The 21,167-nt window shown below is 48.6% G+C and overlaps 2 protein-coding genes across 8 annotated transcripts in view; one reads left to right on the top strand and one right to left on the bottom strand.

Annotated features, from left to right (window-relative positions):
• The first annotated feature begins 354 nt into the window (after nucleotides 1-354).
• cbr4 (carbonyl reductase 4) lies at nucleotides 355-4,795 on the top strand. The gene is made up of 6 exons (XM_047587471.1): nucleotides 355-516; nucleotides 842-988; nucleotides 1,684-1,804; nucleotides 1,920-2,056; nucleotides 2,598-2,732; nucleotides 2,818-4,795. Exons 2-6 carry the CDS (start codon nucleotides 844-846, stop codon nucleotides 2,994-2,996), a joined length of 717 nt encoding a protein of 238 aa, XP_047443427.1. The 5' UTR covers nucleotides 355-516; nucleotides 842-843; the 3' UTR covers nucleotides 2,997-4,795.
• The window catches only part of palld (palladin, cytoskeletal associated protein), a 49,697-nt gene continuing 32,516 nt past the window's right edge, over nucleotides 3,987-21,167 (bottom strand). For 5 of the 7 annotated variants that reach the window (XM_047587462.1, XM_047587464.1, XM_047587463.1 and 2 more), the window contains 12 exons: nucleotides 13,175-13,852; nucleotides 12,250-12,394; nucleotides 11,822-11,923; nucleotides 10,789-10,827; nucleotides 9,726-9,947; nucleotides 9,316-9,465; nucleotides 8,880-8,968; nucleotides 7,808-7,940; nucleotides 6,150-6,357; nucleotides 5,906-6,071; nucleotides 5,683-5,816; nucleotides 3,987-5,584 (listed from right to left, as the gene is read on the bottom strand). In XM_047587462.1, coding sequence (XP_047443418.1) covers nucleotides 5,424-5,584; nucleotides 5,683-5,816; nucleotides 5,906-6,071; nucleotides 6,150-6,357; nucleotides 7,808-7,940; nucleotides 8,880-8,968; nucleotides 9,316-9,465; nucleotides 9,726-9,947; nucleotides 10,789-10,827; nucleotides 11,822-11,923; nucleotides 12,250-12,394; nucleotides 13,175-13,852 — 2,227 coding nt within the window. In that variant the 3' untranslated portion in view covers nucleotides 3,987-5,423. The remainder of the gene's footprint in view (nucleotides 5,585-5,682; nucleotides 5,817-5,905; nucleotides 6,072-6,149; nucleotides 6,358-7,807; nucleotides 7,941-8,879; nucleotides 8,969-9,315; nucleotides 9,466-9,725; nucleotides 9,948-10,788; nucleotides 10,828-11,821; nucleotides 11,924-12,249; nucleotides 12,395-13,174; nucleotides 13,853-21,167) is intronic. The other 2 variants (XM_047587467.1, XM_047587468.1) reach the window with 2 other exon arrangements.

Here is a 21,167-nt window from a genome sequence, read left to right as displayed (position 1 = left end):
TCCTAGCTTTTCCTGGTGAAATATGTTTCCACGGGGAACAATGATACGCTGAGCATGGCGAACAATTAAGAAATCGGTGTGTTAGTTCAGCAAAGGCCCCTCTGGCCTGCATGGGCTGATATAGATGACCTTAAAGGTAACACTGTAAGTTAGACAAACGTAATTACTCCTGTGGAACAAGCATATTCCTCTTGCCTCAATATGAAACAACTTATCACGATTCAAATAAATAAGTAAAAAAAAAGACAAATTTACTGTTATTATTTGTATTTATGGCAAAGCTGTTCACAATAACTAAACCCAAAGACGCAAACTGGTGATCGGTATCCAGTCCACTCCTGCAGCGTCTCAACTGCGCCATCTACCGACCACTGACGAGCAACGCAACAACACTGAGAACAAACATGGCGGCCTCCACGATCACCCTCTCCCCCGACATTCCCACTTTATTCAACCAATAAACTCACATATCAGCAAACAAGTTGCGCGAGACGGAGCGTAACCATCGAAAATAAGGTAAACTTTATTATTAAACAGCAGCAATTTAGCAGAAAAGGCTGCTATTTTGTTTTACCACACAGCTAAAGTCACCCCAAAATAGTATCAACAGCTGCAGCTGTTATCGTGACCTCACCATTTTCCTAAACTAAAAACTTTGCTAAACCTTGCTTAAACTAATGTTGGAGAATTATCTTAAATCTGTATACAACTACGAGCCAATTTACTCATCGCACGCAAGTTTATCGTACAATATTTTCTAATTTATAATTTTCTAATTTTATATTCGTTGCATTTTATCTGCATTGTTTTGCCTTGCGTTGCGTTGCGTCCTCTACTCCAGTCATGTCCAGGCTGGCCGTGGTTTGTGGCGGCTCCAGGGGCATCGGGAAGGCTGTGTGCCGCCTCCTGGCAGAGAGGGGCTGCAGGTTGGCTGTGGTCTCCAGGAACGAAGCTGCTGCTCGGGCCGCTGCGGCATCGCTGCACGGAGGTACTGGTGCTCTGCAGCCCACAAACACCCACCGCTAATATCTCTCATACAGTGGATGGATGCACAGCCTCTCCACCAACACTGTTGACTTCTTGTCTTATTTCCCCCAACAATTCAAGCACCATGACGCCACAGAGACAATTACACTTCACATATTCAAACAAACTCATGCCCCTTTTGCTCTTGCTTTAACATTAACATCAGGAGCACACTGTACACACTAAGCCTTCTGCAATGAACATATTGGATAATGGTTTTATCTATTATCCATCCCTTATGTATCTCGCCTCACCTCGTAATCTTGTTTGTATCATGTATACACTGATCAGGCATAACATTATGACCATTGACAGGACAACTGAAAAACTGTCTTGTGACAATTAAATGTTGTAGATGTTACTTAGACATGTCGTTTCTTGCCTCCGTTGACTTATTTCTTGCTCTGGTTTGTAGAAAACGTCTTTGGATTGTTATCGATGCTATATAAGTACAATATTGATTTACCCTCGACTCAGATCTCTACCAAATAATCACCTTTCTGAATCCTGACACAATCAAACTGACATCACATTTTTTAAATACTCTTACCATTGAATCAAATCTGACGTTGGCATCATCCTGTCAGTGTCACACATTGTGAGGTGGAATAAACTACTGTGTGTGTGCGCGCGTATGTGCGTGTGTGTCCTCTCTAGATGACCACGTGGCTTTCAGCTGTGACGTTTCCAAAGAGCAGGAGGTGCAGAAAACCTTTGAATCGATCCAGAAGACCTGTGGGAACATCTCTTATCTTGTGAACGCAGCTGCCATCAACAGGTGAGCAGGAGAGTGAACTCCGCTCCCGACGTTTAGCCGTGTTTGCAGAAGTATTTATGGCCACAAGGGGAGGAACGTCCGGCCGACGTTGTGGATATTTTTTCTGTTTGCTCAGGGACGCCCTGTTACTGAGGACGAAACCAGAGGACATGGTGACTCTGCTTCACACCAACCTGCTGGGCTCCATGTTGACCTGCAGGGCTGCTCTGCGCAGCATGCTGCACACACAGGGGGCGGCTATCGTTAACATAGGTACGGGCAGCAGCAGTACACGATCAGCGCTCAGTGTAGTCACTAGGTGGCGGTATACATCAGCCCATTCTTGTAGTTTCAGCTCAATATTGAAGTGCAGCATAGAGGTACTTTTGCACATTTTAATCAACAAATGACTCTTTTCTGGATGCACAAAACGGATTTTTATATCATGAAAGGTTGAGATAGATAAGATTATTTTATTATCCCTTTGTCCAAGACATTTCTGAACACCCAGAACTCCAGGCTGCCTGTTAACCAGCGTCACCGTGAGCATAAAATCAAACCAGGATGTGAAATCATAAACTTGACAAGAAAAATGAAGCTCACTGTATTTATTATTATTATTTTTTTTTTAAGTTTCAAGTCCGTGTGACTGAGTTGTTTTCAGACTCAAAGACAGGAAATGTTTCTTCATCAATGACTGATGTGATTTCTGTTATGATTGTATTAATCGTTTTAAAAACATACCCTGTGCTGCAGTTTGAAGCATTTCCTTCATACCAAGTAGTCTTAGTGCGTTTCTGTGTCTTGTTTGCAGGCTCTGTTGTGGGCTTAAAAGGGAATGCTGGCCAGTGCGTCTACAGCGCCAGTAAAGCTGGTCTAGAGGGCTTCACTCGCTCCCTGGCTAAAGAAGTCGCGTCACGCAATATCAGAGTCAACCTGCTGGCTCCAGGTCCAGTACAACACCTCTCCTCCTTGTCCTTTCACCTTTATCTCTCTGTCCTTTCTTATCTCAGTGTTTGCTCTCTCTCCTCCAGGTTTCATCCGTACCGACATGACCGCGGGGCTGAGGGAAGAGGACGGGGTGCGCTCCATCCCTCTGGGGAGGTTTGGCGAGCCGGAGGAGGTGGCCCATGCTGTCCTCTTCCTGCTGGAGTCAGCCTATGTCACAGGACAGGTGCTGGAGGTGGATGGAGGGCTGCAGCTGGCCATGTAGGGAGAGGAGCTGCTGCTGCACGACTCAGGACAAGAACAGGGAGGCAGGTGAACACAGGACTCCGGACATAGAAGCTGAAGGGACAATTGGTTCTTTGTTACTCATGACTGTGGGGCATCGGATTAATTAAAATCAAAGTTTTTGCACTTAAAAAAACGTTCAGTTGAATGTTTCTGGTCGTGTTAAAAAGAGTTGGGGGTTGTTGTTTTTTTTTCTGCGCTGCCTTTGGAGTAAAGAAAACATTACGAAGACACATCTGCCTCAGGCCACTGTCCTGCTGCTCTCTGCCTTTCTGCTGACTCACTCCGTCCGGCCCCAGCGTGGCCTGATATGTGACAGTCGATCATGACTAACGCTGCTGACTCCAGAGTGTCTGGCCTGGTCCAGACCTCCGGCCCCCTGGGGTCCTAAATGTGATCTGTACATTTAACACTTTCCATGACTGTAAAACGTCCGCCTCTGATGGTGACGCTCAGGTCTTGTTTCTCCCCCCCCCCCCCACGGCCGCCACATGCTTCCCCCCAGGCCCCCCTGAGCCCACCTCTGGGACGGGGGAGGGGGGAGGGGGGGCCCTGTCGAGGGGCCAGGCATGCTGGGCTGCAGCTGGAGGAAATTAAGAGCTGGAGGTGGAGGTGGGTGTGTATTTTTAACTCTGGGAATGTTTCGAGTGTCCGGTTACAGCGCTGGACCTGATGGATGGGGTTGGAGGTGACTGTCATGCTCACCGATGAGATTCGCTGGTCGCTTTCATTAAAACATGATGTTTGCATGAACGTCCTAATCGCGGCTGCGAAGAGCACCAGCGATCGCGCCCGTTCTCTCGCAAGCGTCCTGAACGCTGCCTGCCCTCCCGAAGGCCCGCATTTACACTGCACCCATTAGCATTCTTAGCAAGAACGGTATTTCCACTGTGACTGATCATGTGTTTTTTGGCATTGTCGTATTGTTTTAGGAGGAGCCTGCCAGTCTATAAAAACATTTCACGCTGTCTCCGAAGAGTTTGATTTTTATTAACTTTCATAACCTAAAATAATATCAGGAGAACAATCCATATACAGGCTTTGATTGGCATAGAAATGTGCTAACACGGGAGGTGTCAGCTGATGCAAGCTCTGAACAGACAGAAAAAAGATGAAAAGGATCATCACAGAGGAGACAGAAATTGTAGATATAAATATACCTTGAGTGCTTACTACCCCCTGAATACTGAAATAAGAGGCTGTGTTTTTTTATACATCCCGGTAAAAGTTGTTTGGCACCATACAAGTGTCCAAAAATAACATGCAAAGAAACTGTGATTTAAGGCAGTAAATATACTTATAAAACCTCACGATACAGACAGGCTGGTTCTTATGAGTGCACAGAAGGCTGCAGATAGGATTTATGCCAAGGCTGACGGGAAGGTAAATCTTTAGTTTTCATACAAAAATAAAATGGATAATCTGTGACACGTGTGACAAACCTTTCACAGCACCCTTTCTCCAGTGAGAACATTTCAAGTCACACTACTAAAAATAAACCATAGAAGAAGAAGGAATAAATCACCAACAAATGACCCACGGTTGCTAACATCTTTTTGCCCATATCACTGCTTTGAATCATCTCCTCTACCAACCACTCACATCCCTCTGTCAACCTGCTTCATCCGCCATTCTCACCACATCGTTCTGTTCGTTCCAACTTTCCTTAAGTTCTGCCACTCACACGCAAACCTCATTTCTTCTTCTTAAAAAAAAAAAAAAAAAAACCAACAACATACCGTTTGTAAGGCCCGGCCTTGTCCAATATCTCTAAGCTAATCTATAACCTGACAACACTGAAATCATGTGTGATACTTTAGCTACAATCGGATACTGTAGATATCAGCTCTGTGCTACGCTAGGCCTCATAATAAAAGTAAGTCCGTTTCCTCCTTCGTCAGTCCTTTGAATCATTCAGTCTCTTCACATAGCTGGCGAGAGTGTTACTAACAGAAACAGTATTAACCTGTGTACTGCAAATGGAACCACTTGGGACATGCATAGCAATTTAGCATCTTTACAGAAATGAGAGGCACTTGAAGAGGCGGCCCTTTTGCAGACAGAGCCAGCCATACAGTCTTTTCTCATGGTAAAACTCTTCAGTCGTACTCCAGGTCCAGTTGATAAGATGAAACTCGGGTGGTGGTGTGATGCGATGGCTTGTGTCGCTCCGTGAAAGCAGAAGAAAAAAACGCCGCTGCGCCGTCTCGCTCTGCCCACCGTCACGTTCTGCGGTTCAGCTCAGAGGTGGTGGACAAGGTTATACTCGGCCCCTTCTCGCCGTCTTTAAGTGTGTTTGTCAGGGGTGCGGGGACCAGGGGCAGCGTTCAGGGTTTTTTTTAGGGGTGGAGGGGGAGGGGGGCGACGTCGCAGTACGACGCCGCAGTCCGCCGCCTCACCGCGGCCTCTACAGGTCGTCGCTTTCCACCAGGCTTCCGGGCTGCAGCGGGCTGGAGTCGGGGAAGAAGGCCGCCTTCACGTCCAGCCCTCTCTCTGTCAGTGCTGCGTAGCGGCTGGTGGAGGGACGCACCTTCTTGGGCTTGGGGAGGTTGGGCTGCTGCCACTGGGCTGAGGGGAAGGACGGAGAGGGGACAGTGTTTTAAAAAAAGAGGAAAGATTCAAAGAGTACCGAAGTGCGATGATGTGTGTCAACAGTCTAAACTTACCATGAACATCAAGTCGCGCGGTGCTGGACACGATGCCGGCGTCGTTCTTGGCCGACACAGTGTACCAGCCAGCATCTTCCTTCATAGCTGGCTGGATGATCATACACAGGTAGCCAGAGTTGTCCTGGTGCATGCTGGGAAAGAGTGGCGAAAAGTAAGTAATCTGCATCGTGTCCGTCAGCAGTTTGCACTTAAAGGCATTTAAAAGCGCTGGCTTATCTACCTGATTCTTTCTGTGTTTTGAGTGAACGACTCATTCTCCCTCTTCCAGAAGATCTGCGGGTAGGGCACCCCCGTGACGCGGCACTCCAGCCGCACAGGATGACCCTCGGCGACGCTCGTGTTCTGCAGCTTCTCGGCGAACGAGGGGGCCTTGTGCATCTCTTTGGCTGCGGAGAGAGCTCGTTAGTGAGGCGCACGGTGGGTTTTAAACCAGTCCACATCCCTCTGTCGGCGCAGACGTTTACCTGCCACGATGAGTTCCAGGTTAAAGGAGTTCTGTCCGGCTCTGTTGCTGGCGATGCAGGTGTAGATGCCCGCGTCGCGGCTCGTCACCGGCTCGATGACCAGCGAGTGCACGCCGTTCTCCCTCACCAGCATCTTGTGGGCAGAGTCGGGCCGGATGGTCTGTCCGTTGAGCTGCCAGATGAGGTCAGGAGTGGGCAGGCCGCTCACCTACGGAGAAAAAGACAAAAGAAGTTTAGCACGGTGAATGCACCGTGAAGGAGGCTTTGAGATGGTGCAGCATGTTCTCGTTTTAACTGGACACGTCGAGTATATTAATCGCATGTGTTTATTGGGAGTCCTCGCATTTTGCCACGGGAATAAGCTGCATGGAGACAGAACGCGGCTGAGAAACCCAACACCTGCTCTGCTGCGCCTGTGCACAACATTTGCATTGCGACGTTTAAATGAACAACGGGAATCACAAAGGAGAGCAGACAAAGCAGCGATAAGCAGATCTGGAGAGGAAGTACACTTTCAGAAGTTGGGACATTTTAAGAACGGAAAGTTTGGAAAGCCACAAATGACCTGTAAACAAATATTTTCTATAAATATCTCAGACGCCGAGGACTCCAAAGGACGGGAGACTCTGCTTATTTCTGACGGGCATGAAAAGACAGTCTTTTTATAGTGATGTTAATTGCAGGTCTGTTTCATTTTATGGCGTGCACCAGCTTTCAAAGAGTTCCTAAGTGCTGTGGGCTGCAGGGAAGCGAGGTGAAGACGGAGCAGATGAAGCAAGAAAATGAGCACAGGCGCTGGGAGTGGCGTAAGGGGGAGTAATTGCAGAAAACCTGATCCCACTTAATCCCTGGAAAATGACACCTCTGTATTCTCCCTGTCTGCCGTGAGCCATTCATGGCGCGGGGAAGCGATGAAACATTTCGTCTACAATCGTTTTTATATTGCTGGAATGCACGGGAATGGAAATGTTTCTTTGGCAACGCTGACACGGAGCCTCCCAGAAAGCAACGCAGACAGACGCTGAATTAAAGGGCGGGTCTGCAATGGCTTTCTCTATCACTATGATTAACATATTCTCTTTGGTGCGGGCATTTTTCTCTGCAGTCATGTTATTTTAGACCATCTCACTCTCTCTTCGCTTTATGACAGAAAAGCACTGTGACTAATGTGTTCACCTACAGACTATACAGTAAGCTCAGTACGTTAAATCAAAGCAGATATTTGGTCAGCCCAACCACTACTTTGAGCTTTTCCTTTTGGACTAAACTTCCTGTAAGTACACAGGGTTAAAGTAAAGATGACACAACTTAGACCTTGAAACCACACTCACATTAAAGTTCATAGCTTGACATGCCATACCCAACCGAAGAACAGCCTATAATTAGTCTCTTCTTCTTTAAAGTCCTTTGCACAGTCTCAAAACCAACTCAGTTTGTGTTGACCAAAAAACTCCGGGGACTCATTTCATGAATCTTTTACCATCTGAAGCTGCTTGATGCTAAGTTTAAAACAATTTTAGTGCAATAAAAGCTTCATAAGAATTCTGCAGCCCCGATCCCATGTGCAACAAACGCCTTGCATAGATTCTGTTCAGATCTGCCCAGCCTCTCCCTCATCGCCGCACGCACGGCAGGTCGAGCCCGAGGCGTGCGTTTACCTTGCAGTCCATCCGGCACAGTCGGCCCTCCTGGACGATGAGGTCACCGGGCGCCTGCAGGAAGTGAGGGCGGAAGTGACGCTCCTGGATGTTATCGTTCTCATCTCCGCTGTCTCTAGACCTGGACCTGGGCCTGGCGGAGAACAGGGACACCGGTGAGTTCAGCTTTTCATTTCCGCGCGCTTCTCCATTTAGGGAAGCACGTGTGTTTTTTCTGTGACAGGATATGTATCTGATGCGTCATCATGCAATACAAAAGAATGACAGGAAGTCTTTCTTGTCTGTTCATATCAGACTTTTGAACTCGCTTATCATTAATGAGGTTTTATCTCGGTGACCTGTAAATCTTCAACTGTCTAATAACTTTAATCACACTAAACCCGAGTTACATTAATAATCAGTGATTCTACTCTGCAGGGGTTTGACACATGTACATTTATTCTCTAAAACGTGACCAACTGTGCATTTAAAGTATTTGTCGTTCATATTTTAATAACTTTCCTTCTCTAATACTATATAGTGACCTGCGTGTGTCCCTCTTAGCCCTGTGCAGCAGGTCAGGGCCCGTACGCGTTCTCATGACTCTGTACCTACAACAAATAGTGACATCACTGAAATGAAGAAAGAAAAATGGGAGACACCGATTGTTATCTCACTCTCTTCTCATTTAAAACCTCCCTGAGCGCTTATCATATCAGGGTGTGTGCATGTAGATAACAGCTTGCAGGTGCTGCTTATGTCCCAGCACGCTGCCATCATTGTGTGTGCGCGTTCATTCTCCAACATGTGGACTTGCATGAATGCCCACTGTATATACAGGTTCATGGGAGCAATGAAAAACAGAGAAAACAGGTGTTCCCTCTCATTAACAGCTTTTCTTCCCTCGCAGGGCGGTTAAACAAAGAACAAAGTGCGATCCGGCTCACGGCAAACGCGTAAATAGAAGCTCCTCGGAGCGTTTCGCGCTTGAATCCGCGCAGCGGTGAGAGGGAGCAGCACATGTGCCGGCCAGCAGCTCGGCGTTCCTGAACGCCGCGCAGAGGGATGCCGTTCGCCTGCGAGGAGGCCTCACCTGCGCATGTGTCCGGGCGCCGAGCGCGAGCTGCGGCCCCGCTGGTTCACCGCCTGGACCATCATCCTGCCGGTGCAGCTCACCCTGCCCTGTGAGGGGGAGGACAGACACAGAGGAAGAGGGAGAGCTCGTCAGGTGAAGACACGACGTGGGCAGCGATCAGACGTGTTAGAGTGTTAGTGCTGGAAAAAGCTGTCGGTACAACGTGAACTCCTGACCCTCGTAGGGTTTTTAGTTATTTCCTGCACCATTCAACGCCCTCTTCCCCTTCATCCTGCAGAACATTATCGTAATAGACATTATTCTCCCGCTAATGAGCGCTGACATGCAGGCTGTCAAATGCCAGCGTGTGTGTGTGTGTGTGTGTGTGCTTTTTTTTTTTTCCATTAAAACAAGCTTTTACTTTTTTTCCCAAATCTGTCAGCGACTGGCTCACCTCAGGGTTTGCTGCCAGGAGGGTGTAGTTGCCGTCGTCGTCCAGTGAGGCTGCAGCAGTGTGCAGAGAGCAGGTTCCATCCGGGTCTCGGCTGATCCTGTAGTGCTCGCTCCTCTTTGAGATCTGCTTGCCATCTTTAAACCAGTACACCTGTGGCACGACAAAAAATTTTTTTTTTTAACATACTCACATCCTTCATTCATTTTTTTGTGTGTCCTTATCACAACACAGACCATACATACAACACATCATCAACATCACACATCAGCACTCCCACCACAGAGGAAGCCAAGCCGTCGGGAATGCCTCAAAATTAAATCATATCTTTCTAAAAACAACATCAAGCGGCGGCTGCGGTTAATCATCCCCGGGCGTTGACACAGTTTCAGCCGCACGCCGGCAGCTCCCACCTTTGGTTTGGGGTCTCCGTGGATCTTGCAGGAGAAGGTGACCGGCATGCCCTCAAAGACTTTCAAGTGTTTGAGCTTCTGGTCCAGGGATGGCGGCACCCCCTGGCCGACGGTGTGCTCGTCGTGCTGCACCTCGTCGTCCGATTCCTCCACGGGGGAGCGCTCCAGACGGAACTCGATCTCGCTGATGAGGCGCTGCTCGAAGCTGGACACCTTGTACTCCTGAGTGACACAGAGAGACATGTAGGGAGTAAAAAACCAGACTAGTGGGAGAGAGAGTGAGAGTTTTGTGCGATCGTGTGGTGGAGGCGAGCAGACTGAAAAGCGTGCAGACAGCTGTCAGTAAAACCCCGGTTGGCCCTATTCCACACTCTCACACACTCATTAACCTGTCTTCATTGTCACCCAAACTACCAGCTCTCCTCCAATTGCCCAGATCTCTTCACCCAGATGAGCTCCAGCTCCTCCTCCTCCTCCTCCACCGCCATCTCATCAATCTCTCACCGCTGCAGCTCTGCGGAGGCAGTGGGGAACATCTGCAGAGCAGCTCAGCCCGATGACACATCACACGGATAATGACAGGCCTCAGGCACAGCTGCACATCCACAATTTATCCTCCTGAACTCAGGCCGACAGCTACCACACGGCCCAGATCCGCCGAGCTGCTATCCCCTAATAGCACCATTCCTTCCTAAAGTCTCACAAATGATTCGATTTCTACTTCGTTCTCAAATGCACGGTTACGCTGCAGCATGCGTCGACTCACAGCAGCACAGTAAGGACAAACACTCTTGGGAAATGCAAACGTGCCGAGGGATGATGTAATCGAGCCGCAGACATGCTTTAGTGTCGGAAATTCCCTTAACAAGAACCGGGAAAAAAGTGCACATTTAAACATACAACACACGAGATGCTAAGCTACTTTTCTTCTTAAGTGATCGGAACCATGTGCCTGTGAATGCACTGCACAAAGTGGATGTGGCCTGGCCTCTTTGTGCGCTGAAGCTACACAGAGAGTGAATGGAAAAACCGGCAGGTGTCAAAAGGAGAAGGTCTTAATAACCTTTTGAGGATAAGATTCTTTATCGGATGACTTGTCTTCCTGTTGAGAGAGAGAAAAAAAAGGGTTTTGTTTGCGTGTCCGATGCGTCACACAGGGTGGGGACACAGTTTTCAGTGTGCTGGGTGTGTTTCAGGGGGTTGTGCATCTTACCTGCAAGTAAAATGATTAAATGAAAAAAAAAAAAAAAAAACAAGCGTAAGCCAGACAGAGTTTAGAAAAGCAGTCACGGTAACGCACTCCCAGGTTTGACTCAAGTGCTCAGAGACATGCAGTGCTGTAGTGCTCCAACGAGTCAGTTTGCTCCTCATGCCAAGAGTCCATCAGCACACGGGGGTTGTCACAGTGCTAACTCAGTTTCACGGTCAGTGGACACAGCTTGTGTTCTGGCGATGTTTACTGCCACGTGATGTCAATCAACTATGCTAGTGCGTCATTCAGAGCCGGTTAAGCCCCTGTTTTCTATATCTCAGTACAAACCGTACGAAGAGGGATTTACACTATAAAAAGCGTTGATTATTCCAGCTCGGGTTTGCTTTTGATAAAAAAAAAATAGTGAAATTCCAAATTAAGCCTTTTCTTTTAAGCCGTGAAAGATCTAATCGTCTGCGTGAGGAGGTGCGCCTCCACAAGCTGTTTGATTGCCCGCCGTCGGACAAGCGGCTACACGAGCCTTCAAACTTTGTTGCTCCCCGGCATGTTTGCAGCAACACTGGTCTCCAGCCGTTCGCATAAACAGAGCTTTTTATGGAGGCCTCTGGAGGACTTGACAGTGTTTATACCCCCACTTTCATAACTGGCTCTTCAGCAGTGTTTACAGGGACCAGGGGGGGGGTGAGGGTGGGGGTGTGGTGTGCTCTCGCATTCAGCAGTGTATAGAGGGAGGCCAGTGATCATGAGATAGGGATGACAGCAGCCAAGTGGACAACACAGAAGAGTGCTGGAGGCATGCAACCGAGGGATTTGTGTATATAAATAATAAAGAAAAAACTACAATAAAGAAACATTTACATGCGGATATGTACACCTGCCGTACCTGTGTGACAGGCTCCTCCTCTGTGTCTTGTGTGTTTAAGACGGTAGCGGCGTTGTCAGCACCCAGCAGCCTGCGCGCCATCTTCTCCTCATAGGTTAACTTCTGGAAGCAGGGATTAATGGGGTCAGCCCGGGTTAGTGTGTGAGTTGCACGACACAAACCCTCACACACCATCGGCTATTTACCGCCTCCGTGTTAATCGGGGATGTGATCACGTCGGGGGAAAACATTCTGAACTTATTCGAGGGCGCGTGAAACGAAAGCTTGCTCGAACTGACTTTAACGGGCAGTAAAGCCTTTTACTTTCAGGAGTAGTTTGTCCGATCTGTTGGGGCACTCGTTAATCTGTGTTAAAGAGAACGCTCGCTCTCTATTCACCTGCAAACACATTCTTATGTCCATAATTAAATGAGGACACACGTACATACCTGTTGACCGTTGCTCATGCGCTCCTCTTTAAAGCGCAGCTTTCTCTCCAGATCCTGGATGACCGCGTCCTTGGATCCCTGGATGTCCGAGTCAGAGGTCAAGCGGGGCGCCTTGGTGACAGAGGACTTCCTGGGGAACGCTTTGCTGAAAGAGGGACGCAAACAGTATTAGTGTCACGGCTTCCCGGCGACAGGCGACGCGCGCACAGACGCACACATTATCTCGGCTCCCCTTTCCTCCCTTCGCTCGCTGCCTGACTCTCACATCCACCCTTATCTGGACGCGTCCAGCTATAGCATTCCACAGTGTGTCTTCTTATCTCTCAGGACGGCTGCAGGAATGCCAGGGCAGGCGAGAGGGAGGGAGGGGGGGTAAAGGAGTGAGTGAGGGGCTGATGAAAATTTACTGGCAGAGACCTGAAGGTGGAATGTCCTCGACGGAGGGCGAAAAACAAGTGGAGTTTTCCCCTCGGGGCGGCCATCAGAGGAGAATTATCTACACAACAACAGATCAGCTGACCTGATATCGAATCCCCAAAGTCGGTTTCAACTGGACACGCAGTCGAGTAATGGGTTTAGACGAAGGGGCGCTGGATAGCATGGCCGCATGCACACACTAAGTCTCTAAGTGTTTATTTGATTTTGACACAGCCGTCTCTCTGAGCTCTGTGTGTATGGTTTATTTCCACGTGGAAGCTATGTCTCTTGAACACTAGGATCTTTTTATGTATTTGTTTGGGCATCTTTCTGCAAACACGCTGTATAAAAATGTCAACATGTCATCTTTCCAGCCGCAGAAATCCAGCCCCCTGTTGGCAGCAGGTTTTTCTGAAGGAAAGGTCGCCTCCCCTGTCTAAAGATGGCGGATACATATTGATATTTATATATATATATATGAGGAAATATGTGTGTGAGGGTCACTTACACAGTCCCGTTGCCTTTCGGAAGACCCAGGGCGTTGACTGTGGGGCTGCCGGGCGTGGAAGGTGTGGACGGCAAAACGGAGGACAGGAAACTGGAGGCCGGGGACGCGGGGATGGACGAAAACGGCGAGGACATGTCCGAGTAGGCCGGAGACACGGCGACGGGGGGAGGGGGAGGTGGCGGGGGAGGAGGGAAGTCCTGCCCGGGGCCGGTTGGAGAGGACAGGTTGCTGGAGCTGAGGAAGGGCGGGGGCGGGGGCGGGAAGGACGGCGAGCTCGGAGACTCCACGCTGCCGGCCTTGGTCAAGGGGGGCATGGGGACCCTGCCGAAGGACTTGTGTGGGGTGGTGGGCGACAGGGGGGAGGACAGGCTGGACCCGGAGGAGCCAGAGGACTGGGTGACGAAGCCCGGGGTGGTGGGGCTCTGGGCAGCGATGAACTGCTTGGGCCGGGCGTAGTTGAACGTGCTGGTCTGCATGGCTGTGCTGCTCTCCAGCTCCAGGAAGGAGGGAGGAGGGGGGAGAGGCGGAGACGGCGGCGCAGGTGGAGGTGCTTCCCGGAGCAGCTGCTGAGGCGGAGGTGGGACTTCCGGGTTCTGCTGCTGCTGCTGCTCCCAGTTGGCGGCTTCCTGCTGCTCCAACAGAATCTGGTCCTGCAGCTGCTTCAGCTGAGACGCGTTCCTGTGAGGAAGAACCACAGCGAGATGAGTGACAGCGATCAGAAACTACCGTCAACTTATCAGTCTTATTCAAATGAATTCGTCTTTATTGGATGGAGGAGGTTTGATAACAAGGTAAGAGTAAAATAAATAAATAAAAAATCATGCATCTGTTTTCAGTTTGAGTATGACACAATAGCGTGGTCTCCATCCAGCTGCAGTCAGAACACAACTGGCAGGAAGGTTGAATGCCAGATGTGAGGATAATCAATGGAGAGTTAAAATGCCAATCAACATGTTGGGTAGTGAGGTCGAAGCACAGAACGTGTGAAGATGTTAATTGTCAAAGACACGAAGCATTTTGAGGATGACATCAACGCGGAGCTGTCGGCCCCGACACTTGTCAGCAGGAGTTGAACTGCGTGAACTGCTTTTTACTTTACGCTGTGAAGGTGACAGCCTGTTAGGCCAGAGCTTTGGGCGAAGCGGTGGTGTGTGCACAGCTTCTGGGAAGGAAACCACGGCAGCAGCAGCTCAGACTGATAGTTTATCAGCCCGTAGCCTTTAACAAAGACTTGTTGGAGAGCCAAGACTGTTGACAATCCATCAAGTATGGTACATGAATCAGAAGTGCAGTGTAATAGTGAGAAGAAAAAAAAAAGAAAAAAAGGCTCTGTTCCTGTTGTTTCACAGTTGAGCCGCTCATCCTGACAAACTGACTGACTGACTGACAGACTTCCTATCTGTGAAATATGAAAAGTGAACCACGGGGTTAAGGTGTGGCCTCTTGCGTTTGAACGGTTTCATCAAAATATGATGTTGCTGCATCATCTAGCCAAAGACGGTTTCGGGTGATGAAGCATGGGGTTTTTCAGAGGCGTGGTTGTCCACTCTCACCCCCAGCTCGGGTTAATCCACCGCGTTGTCACGTCATTGCGGAAGAGTGGGAGGTTGCGAGTTCGGTCACGTAACGGCGGATGCGAACTTAACATGGAGTGCGAGTGTTTTTGGCTTTGAACAAGAGCAGGGCCGAAGTGAACGCTCGGATGCTCGCGCTGAGGATCAGGAAAAGGACGCGAGTCTTTGGGAAAGGTTGAAAAGTTACAAACCCTGGAGAGTACGCAGCGATGTGTACGCGAGACTGATGAGTGCTTCACAGGCAGCCTGCTCAGAATATACAGTACATCCCAGCGGTGCATGTTGTCAGGAGTCCACCGAGTTCACGTGCCCAAATCTTTTCCAGATGTTCAATAATCAGTCGAGTGTTTCGACTATTTTTCATCTGTGACAATGCGGAGAAACCCACCTCCCCTTTGGGGGCTCCCTCCCTCCTCCCCCCCCGAGCATACATCTGCAAACAGCCCCAGTGAATATCTGACCAAAGTGACAGTTGTAGCGTCGAGTAACAAACCCACCGCACAAGCCAACATTAACATGACTGATTGGTCTGTCCTGACCGGTTATTCTGATCATGTGCTCCTTTCCAGAGGAGACCACAGGAGCCCACATAAACAGGCGTCAGTTCACAAGCGTCCATCGCGATCATTCCGGGTTTGTTCCCTCCTTACGGGACAAACTGACCGCGGGAGCACACAATCAGTCCAACGTGTCCCCCCCTTTGTATACATTTTCCTTTACATTCCTCAAAGGTCTCCTGTTCGAGGCCTCCATCAAAAGAGTGCTTTTACAGGAATAGTTTGGCAGCTCACGAGGCTCCGCAGCGCTCTGCAGCGGTTTGATTCCTTTTTTGGCTGTGTTCTCGGAGCGTCAGGCAGAAGCACCCTGCCCGTCTGCTCCAGCAGAGAGGAAACACACTTCATTTCCTCACAGCCTCGTCCCTCTCTCCTCGGCCCACGGCTTTACTGGCTCAGCAGGAAAGGCCTCAAACATCTTTTTTTTTTTTTCTTTTTGTAGATTATTATATTTCTGGAGTTTATTTCTATACGTACATGAGGCAGCTTTAAATACCATCACTGGCCTTAAAAGCTGCTCTTTACTCCCCGTACATAGTGGCAACATCTCCACAAGCACCTTCATTCATCATAGAGCCAAACTGTATCATAATACATCCATAGTATCTCTTAGTGTGTCAAGGAAGCCACACGAGTTGCTCACGATAACACCCTCATCCATCAACGTTAAAGTGCACTGACGTGTCATTTGACTTCCATCTAAATACCATTTAGCAAAACGGGAATCTAATTTTACCAGCGTAGACTGAGACATTAGCTTCATATTTAAAGGCGCATGAAAAGGTCAGCCCGTGCTACTTGCAGATGCATGAGCAGTTTTATGGCCCGCTGGGTTTCCATCATGCAGAGGACCAGGGGTCATCCGGACTCTGTGACCCTGCAGCGGAGCGGGCTCCAGACCGCTTTCACCACAAAAGTGCACACGCTAAATGTGTTCTGCCTTTTTATCCCGTGTGTGATGTAGAACATCGCGGTCCACGCCGAGACCTGATCTGCACCTGGCGTAAAGGATTCCGAGCTCTCTACAAGTGGCCCGAGAAGCCGACCGGTCTTCCATCACTCTCACTTATTCTGTCTCTGCGGCCGAGCTCGGCTGAATTAGGAGGGAAGTGTTCCTCTGTCGCCATGCCAACGGCCCTGTGTTTTGCTGTTCTGGTCGGAGCCAACTGGCCCGACAAAGCACCGCGCTTCGCTGGGAGGAAAACGCTCCAGCTCTCTCCTCTCTCTGTCATTCCAACTGTAACACAGCATTACTCTTGTCCCTCTCTCTCTCTCATTGTCTCAATTTCTGGTGGTATAAATAGGCAAAGCCGTTAAGTCTTCCCGTTTTCATCCTAAAAAAAAAACTTTCCTTGGGCCGGATCCTGTCTCTAGATTGTGTTTAAGGGGAGAAACGGAGAGATTGGCAGAAAAGGAATCTGCTCCGAGGAGGAACTTTGCCTCTCCGGTTTCTAAAAGTTCAATAAACAGACCCCAGAACAGCTTGACAGGAACTTAATTGAAGGAGTGTTTTACAGCCTTGCGATGCTGTGATCAGTCGGAGATGTGCCAGACGCAGCGGGTCTTTACCAGCAGCATGTTGCTTTAATAAATGAAACCTCGACGTTTTAAACGGCGGTGTTTACTCGGTGCCGCTTGTTTTTTTTTGCTTCCCGGGCAATAACGACTCGGGTGCGTGAGAAACTCATCCACCTTCCAATCGAAAACAAGTTGGGAGCCATCCCCCGGGTTTATCTGCAGCCTGTCTCGTTGGCTCGGCAGCTGGCTGTAAAAGACGGAGCCGCTTTATTAGACTCAGCCAGCTGATGACAGGAAGCACGCGAGCAGGAGAACAGGAAGTTGTTGAGGGCACATTGTCTCTAATGAGGGTTTCCTCCTTTAAACAACAACACGAGGACAACTAAGGCCGCGCTTGTTCCCCGAAAAAGTCAGGAGGTGTTTATAAACAGGAAAAATTGAGATGATAGACATTAAGCGTTTTCTAGGCTATTATGCAACAAGCCGAGCGAGGGAAGGGCCTGACCGGGCGAGCTCCTTTCAGGCTACACACCCAGCGTGTGTTTGCCTTACACCTTCTGAACATTTCTGCAAAGACCTGTGGCAGGTAAAACACATTTGTAAATGATTTATATCGAAGTAGTGAAACGGAGCTCCGGTATCACACCTACAACACAAACACAGCGTGAGATCATTCCAAACACAGCTTGACCCACACCCACGCTCGGACTCGGGAGAAGTTTACGTCAGTGGGGAAGCGAGATGAAGTCTTGAAAGCGCGCGCGCGCGCAATCAACGGATGTTGTTTATCTGCGACGAGGCACACCTGGTTCACGGCCGCCTCATTTGAATTCATGCGACCGGCATTGCGTCACCGCGGCGACCTGTCAGCATGAAGCCCTGGAGCGGGAAACGCATCATCAGACGTCTGAACTGACGGGAGACCGTCTGTCTTGTTGAGTGACGGCCCTCTCCCCCCCGTCTCATCTCCAGTGTGTCATGTTGGAGATTTCTAAACGCTGAAATCGGACGGCTGGGAAACAGTGCTCATCCGTTGTGAAATCCACTGTACGTTCCACGGAAGCACCAAGCAAAGTCATTCAGGAGTTCAAGAGAAACAAACTGACACATCTCTCTGCACTGATCCCCCCCCCTGTTCACGTCTGAATCACCCACTTTCACAAGAGAAAGCACAATAGCAAAGAACCATCCTTATCTTGCGGGAACGTTTCAGTCAGACTCACAGAATGGCCTGACTGTCACAACGCACTAATGTCAATCATTCACGCCGGCTGATATATTCTCCCTCAGCCTGCCCTTTGTTCTCCCCATGTCCATTTTCAGCCCCCCCCCCACCCCCCGGTACCTCCGCCCCCCCTCCTCCTCCTCCTCTCATTCTCTCGGCTCTAATTGCACACACACCACATAAAACAGAACCAGACTGTTTTCCTTTCCCCCCTCTCTTTAAAGCGTAGCACAGAGCGTTTCTCTTATTCCAGCCACACCAACAGCTCATGGCTGCTCCAATCACCCACTTTCTTGCCTTGCCCTACTTTCCTTCTTTCTTTCTTTCTTTCTCCTACGCTATTAGTTCCCCCCCCCCTCACTCTCTATCTGGCTCGTATTTCATATCCAAGTGTAAGAGGTGAAGGGGTCTCTCCACAATCAGTGCTTTTTTTTCTCCTCTATACACCTCCATCCGTGCCTCCCTCCTCTCCCCACTCCTGCACCTTTCCACTAAGTGTTTTTTCTCTCTTTCTTTCTCTCTGTGCAGCAGGAATGCTGAAGGCATTCTTCTCTGGATTGGAGTGGGAAAGACGTCGCCATCAAATGGGATTAGCAGCAAGAGTGGAGGCAGAAGAGGAGGAGGAAGAGCCAGAGAGAGAGAGAGAGAGAGAGAGAAAGAGAGGCAGAAAGTGAAGAAAGAAAAAAAAAGAGCCAGTGAAAGAGTAACGGCAGAGTAAGACCCGAGCTTTCTCACCTAACAGACCCTATTGTGTTAACTAATCCGTGTGACTCCAGCGAGGAGCTCTGCAAACAAACGGACCTCTGCGTACAAGCGCAGCCAGACGCAACGCCAGGGAGGAAGCCAAACGAGCTCACCGTGATGCCGCTCTCCCTCTCTCTCCCCTCTTTCTCTCTGCAGCCTGAACTCGCTACCTTTCTAGAGCCCCAGGGCAAATGAATGGGTATCACACTCAGCCTCCGAAACGCTCCCAGCAAACCACACACCCACTCTGGAAACATATGATTTAAACATTAACGTGCTGAGCTGGTCAATCAGTACAACATGAAAAAAAAAAGATATAAAAATAAATGACTGTCTTTATTCTACTTTAGACTTTAATGATCCACAAGCGAAGTCCACCAAGTCCTCTCTCTTTATTCCTCCTCTCTCTTCTTCTACTCACTGATTTAAATTTAATGACAATTTAATGAAACTCTCTCTCAGAGCTCAAACTTTGAAAGTTAAAGAGCGGCATCCTTCTTATCTATCTCCATGTCATTCTCTCACTCCTGCACAACTTAAATGATTTTACAGTCAGTTTACACTCGAGACTCTAAAAGAGTTTTACCTTCAGTGTTATGGTCTCCGGTTGTAGATATCCCCCCTCAGGAGAGTGAACAGTGTCTCAGTGCTGCGCTGCCAGGTATGAGGAGAATATATAGCGGCGAGCAGCCAGACAGTGACAGACGCAGTCGTTCTCCCTCTCCCTCCGCATGAGTCAGTCTGTCTGTGAGCTCCTCCTCTTCACAATAAAACCCAGCAGTCTGCCCAGGACCGGCCTCTTTCACAATAAGAGCGCAGGCATATGTATGCATATATCGCAGGTGTCAAACATAACAGAGGCTGATCTAACCAGTGGATCTAACTCGGCCCGCAGCATGAATTCGGAAAGACTGCATAGAAGACTGAAATTTTTCAATGAAAATAACAGCTGTTCCTAATTTGTCCTAATTTGTTTACCAAGAGGAGTGGACAGAACACAACACTGAGACTCAGGATTGAACAGCAATCTGCCTAAATTGCACTTATTTTTCTTAACACCAGTTTTTTTAAATGATAGTTTATTAAATGTTAACAATCTACGAATTTACTTGTGCTTCTTTGCTTTAAAATAAATGGAAAACGTTGTCGTTACTTGTAGGTTATTATGCGGTTACGTTACTGGTCTGGTCCCCTACAGATCAAACTGGTCTGTATGTGGCCCCCGACCTAAAATTAGTTTAACGCAACTGATGCAGATGTATGACCAAGGAGCTTTCCCTTCAGACTTAAAAATCAAAAAGTGTCAAGTAAGACCAGAGAAGGGACTCCCACATCTTATTGCTTTTACGTTTTACTTATTTCCTTTAGCTTTCAAGTTTATATTGTTCCTTGACTGACTGAGGATCTGTGAGAAAGTATAGATAGACAGATCCTTTATTCATCCCAAACAGTTACAGGCACTCGCACCATGCCACACATATAACAGGGAAAAAACCCAATCTACTATTTACACAATACAATAAGTATGACTTAAGAGAAGTGGTCCGAGACAGATTTGAGAAATGAATCATCTGAACAAGTCTCTAACCATCTCTATCAAATGAGATTCATCCATTGTAAGGAGCCTCTTGGAACCAGGTCACGCAGAAACATTATCTACCATTCATACGTTAACAGAGCACAGGAAGAAGCTATTATCTAAACTCCAAGCCCGTGAAACATGATAGTTTTGCGGAACATGCACAGTTTTAAACCTTTTGAGTGATCTGAGTGACGGACAAACTCCTGGTGTCAGTGTGTGTATATGAAAACAGTCCTATCGCAACCACAGATCTGGCTTCATTCGCTGAAATATGTTCACGAGTATTCAGTTTCTCAGCAATAAAAGTTTTCTGCTTCATTTTTGTGGGATGAAACTTATCTCTTGTAGGAATTTATCATTTCTATTTTTGTGTCAAAGACGTCTATTTTTAGCGCGCGTGTTCCCAACCGGCTGATGAGTCACGGCGTGATGATGGAAAGTAGGAGGGATCCGGTCCAGTGGGGTGTTTTGTGTTGCATTTTGTGAGCGCGCGTGTGATTATTGGGGAAAGATCAGACAGCTTTAGGGGAGGATCTTCTTCTTCCTCTGACCCAAGGTGCGACTCACGCTCCCCGCGTCGGTCTGATTCACTGACACTGTGCAGAGGCGGAGCGGGTCATCACGTCGTCTCTCGGTGACAGTCATGTCATGAGAGCGGAGCTTGTACACACCATTACGCCCTCTAATTAAGATCCACAAGTGGAAGCAGTGCGGTGGTCGAACTGGAGGGAGACGCTATCTGTTGCCACACATGAAGCCACACTCACCACGTGCTCCGGGATCTAATCACAGGTTG

This window comes from Mugil cephalus, chromosome 6 (genome assembly GCF_022458985.1).
Source record: "Mugil cephalus isolate CIBA_MC_2020 chromosome 6, CIBA_Mcephalus_1.1, whole genome shotgun sequence".
Lineage (NCBI taxonomy): Eukaryota > Metazoa > Chordata > Actinopteri > Mugiliformes > Mugilidae > Mugil > Mugil cephalus.
The sequence above is the reverse complement of the archived record's forward strand: the minus strand, read 5'-3'. Positions and strand labels throughout refer to the sequence as shown.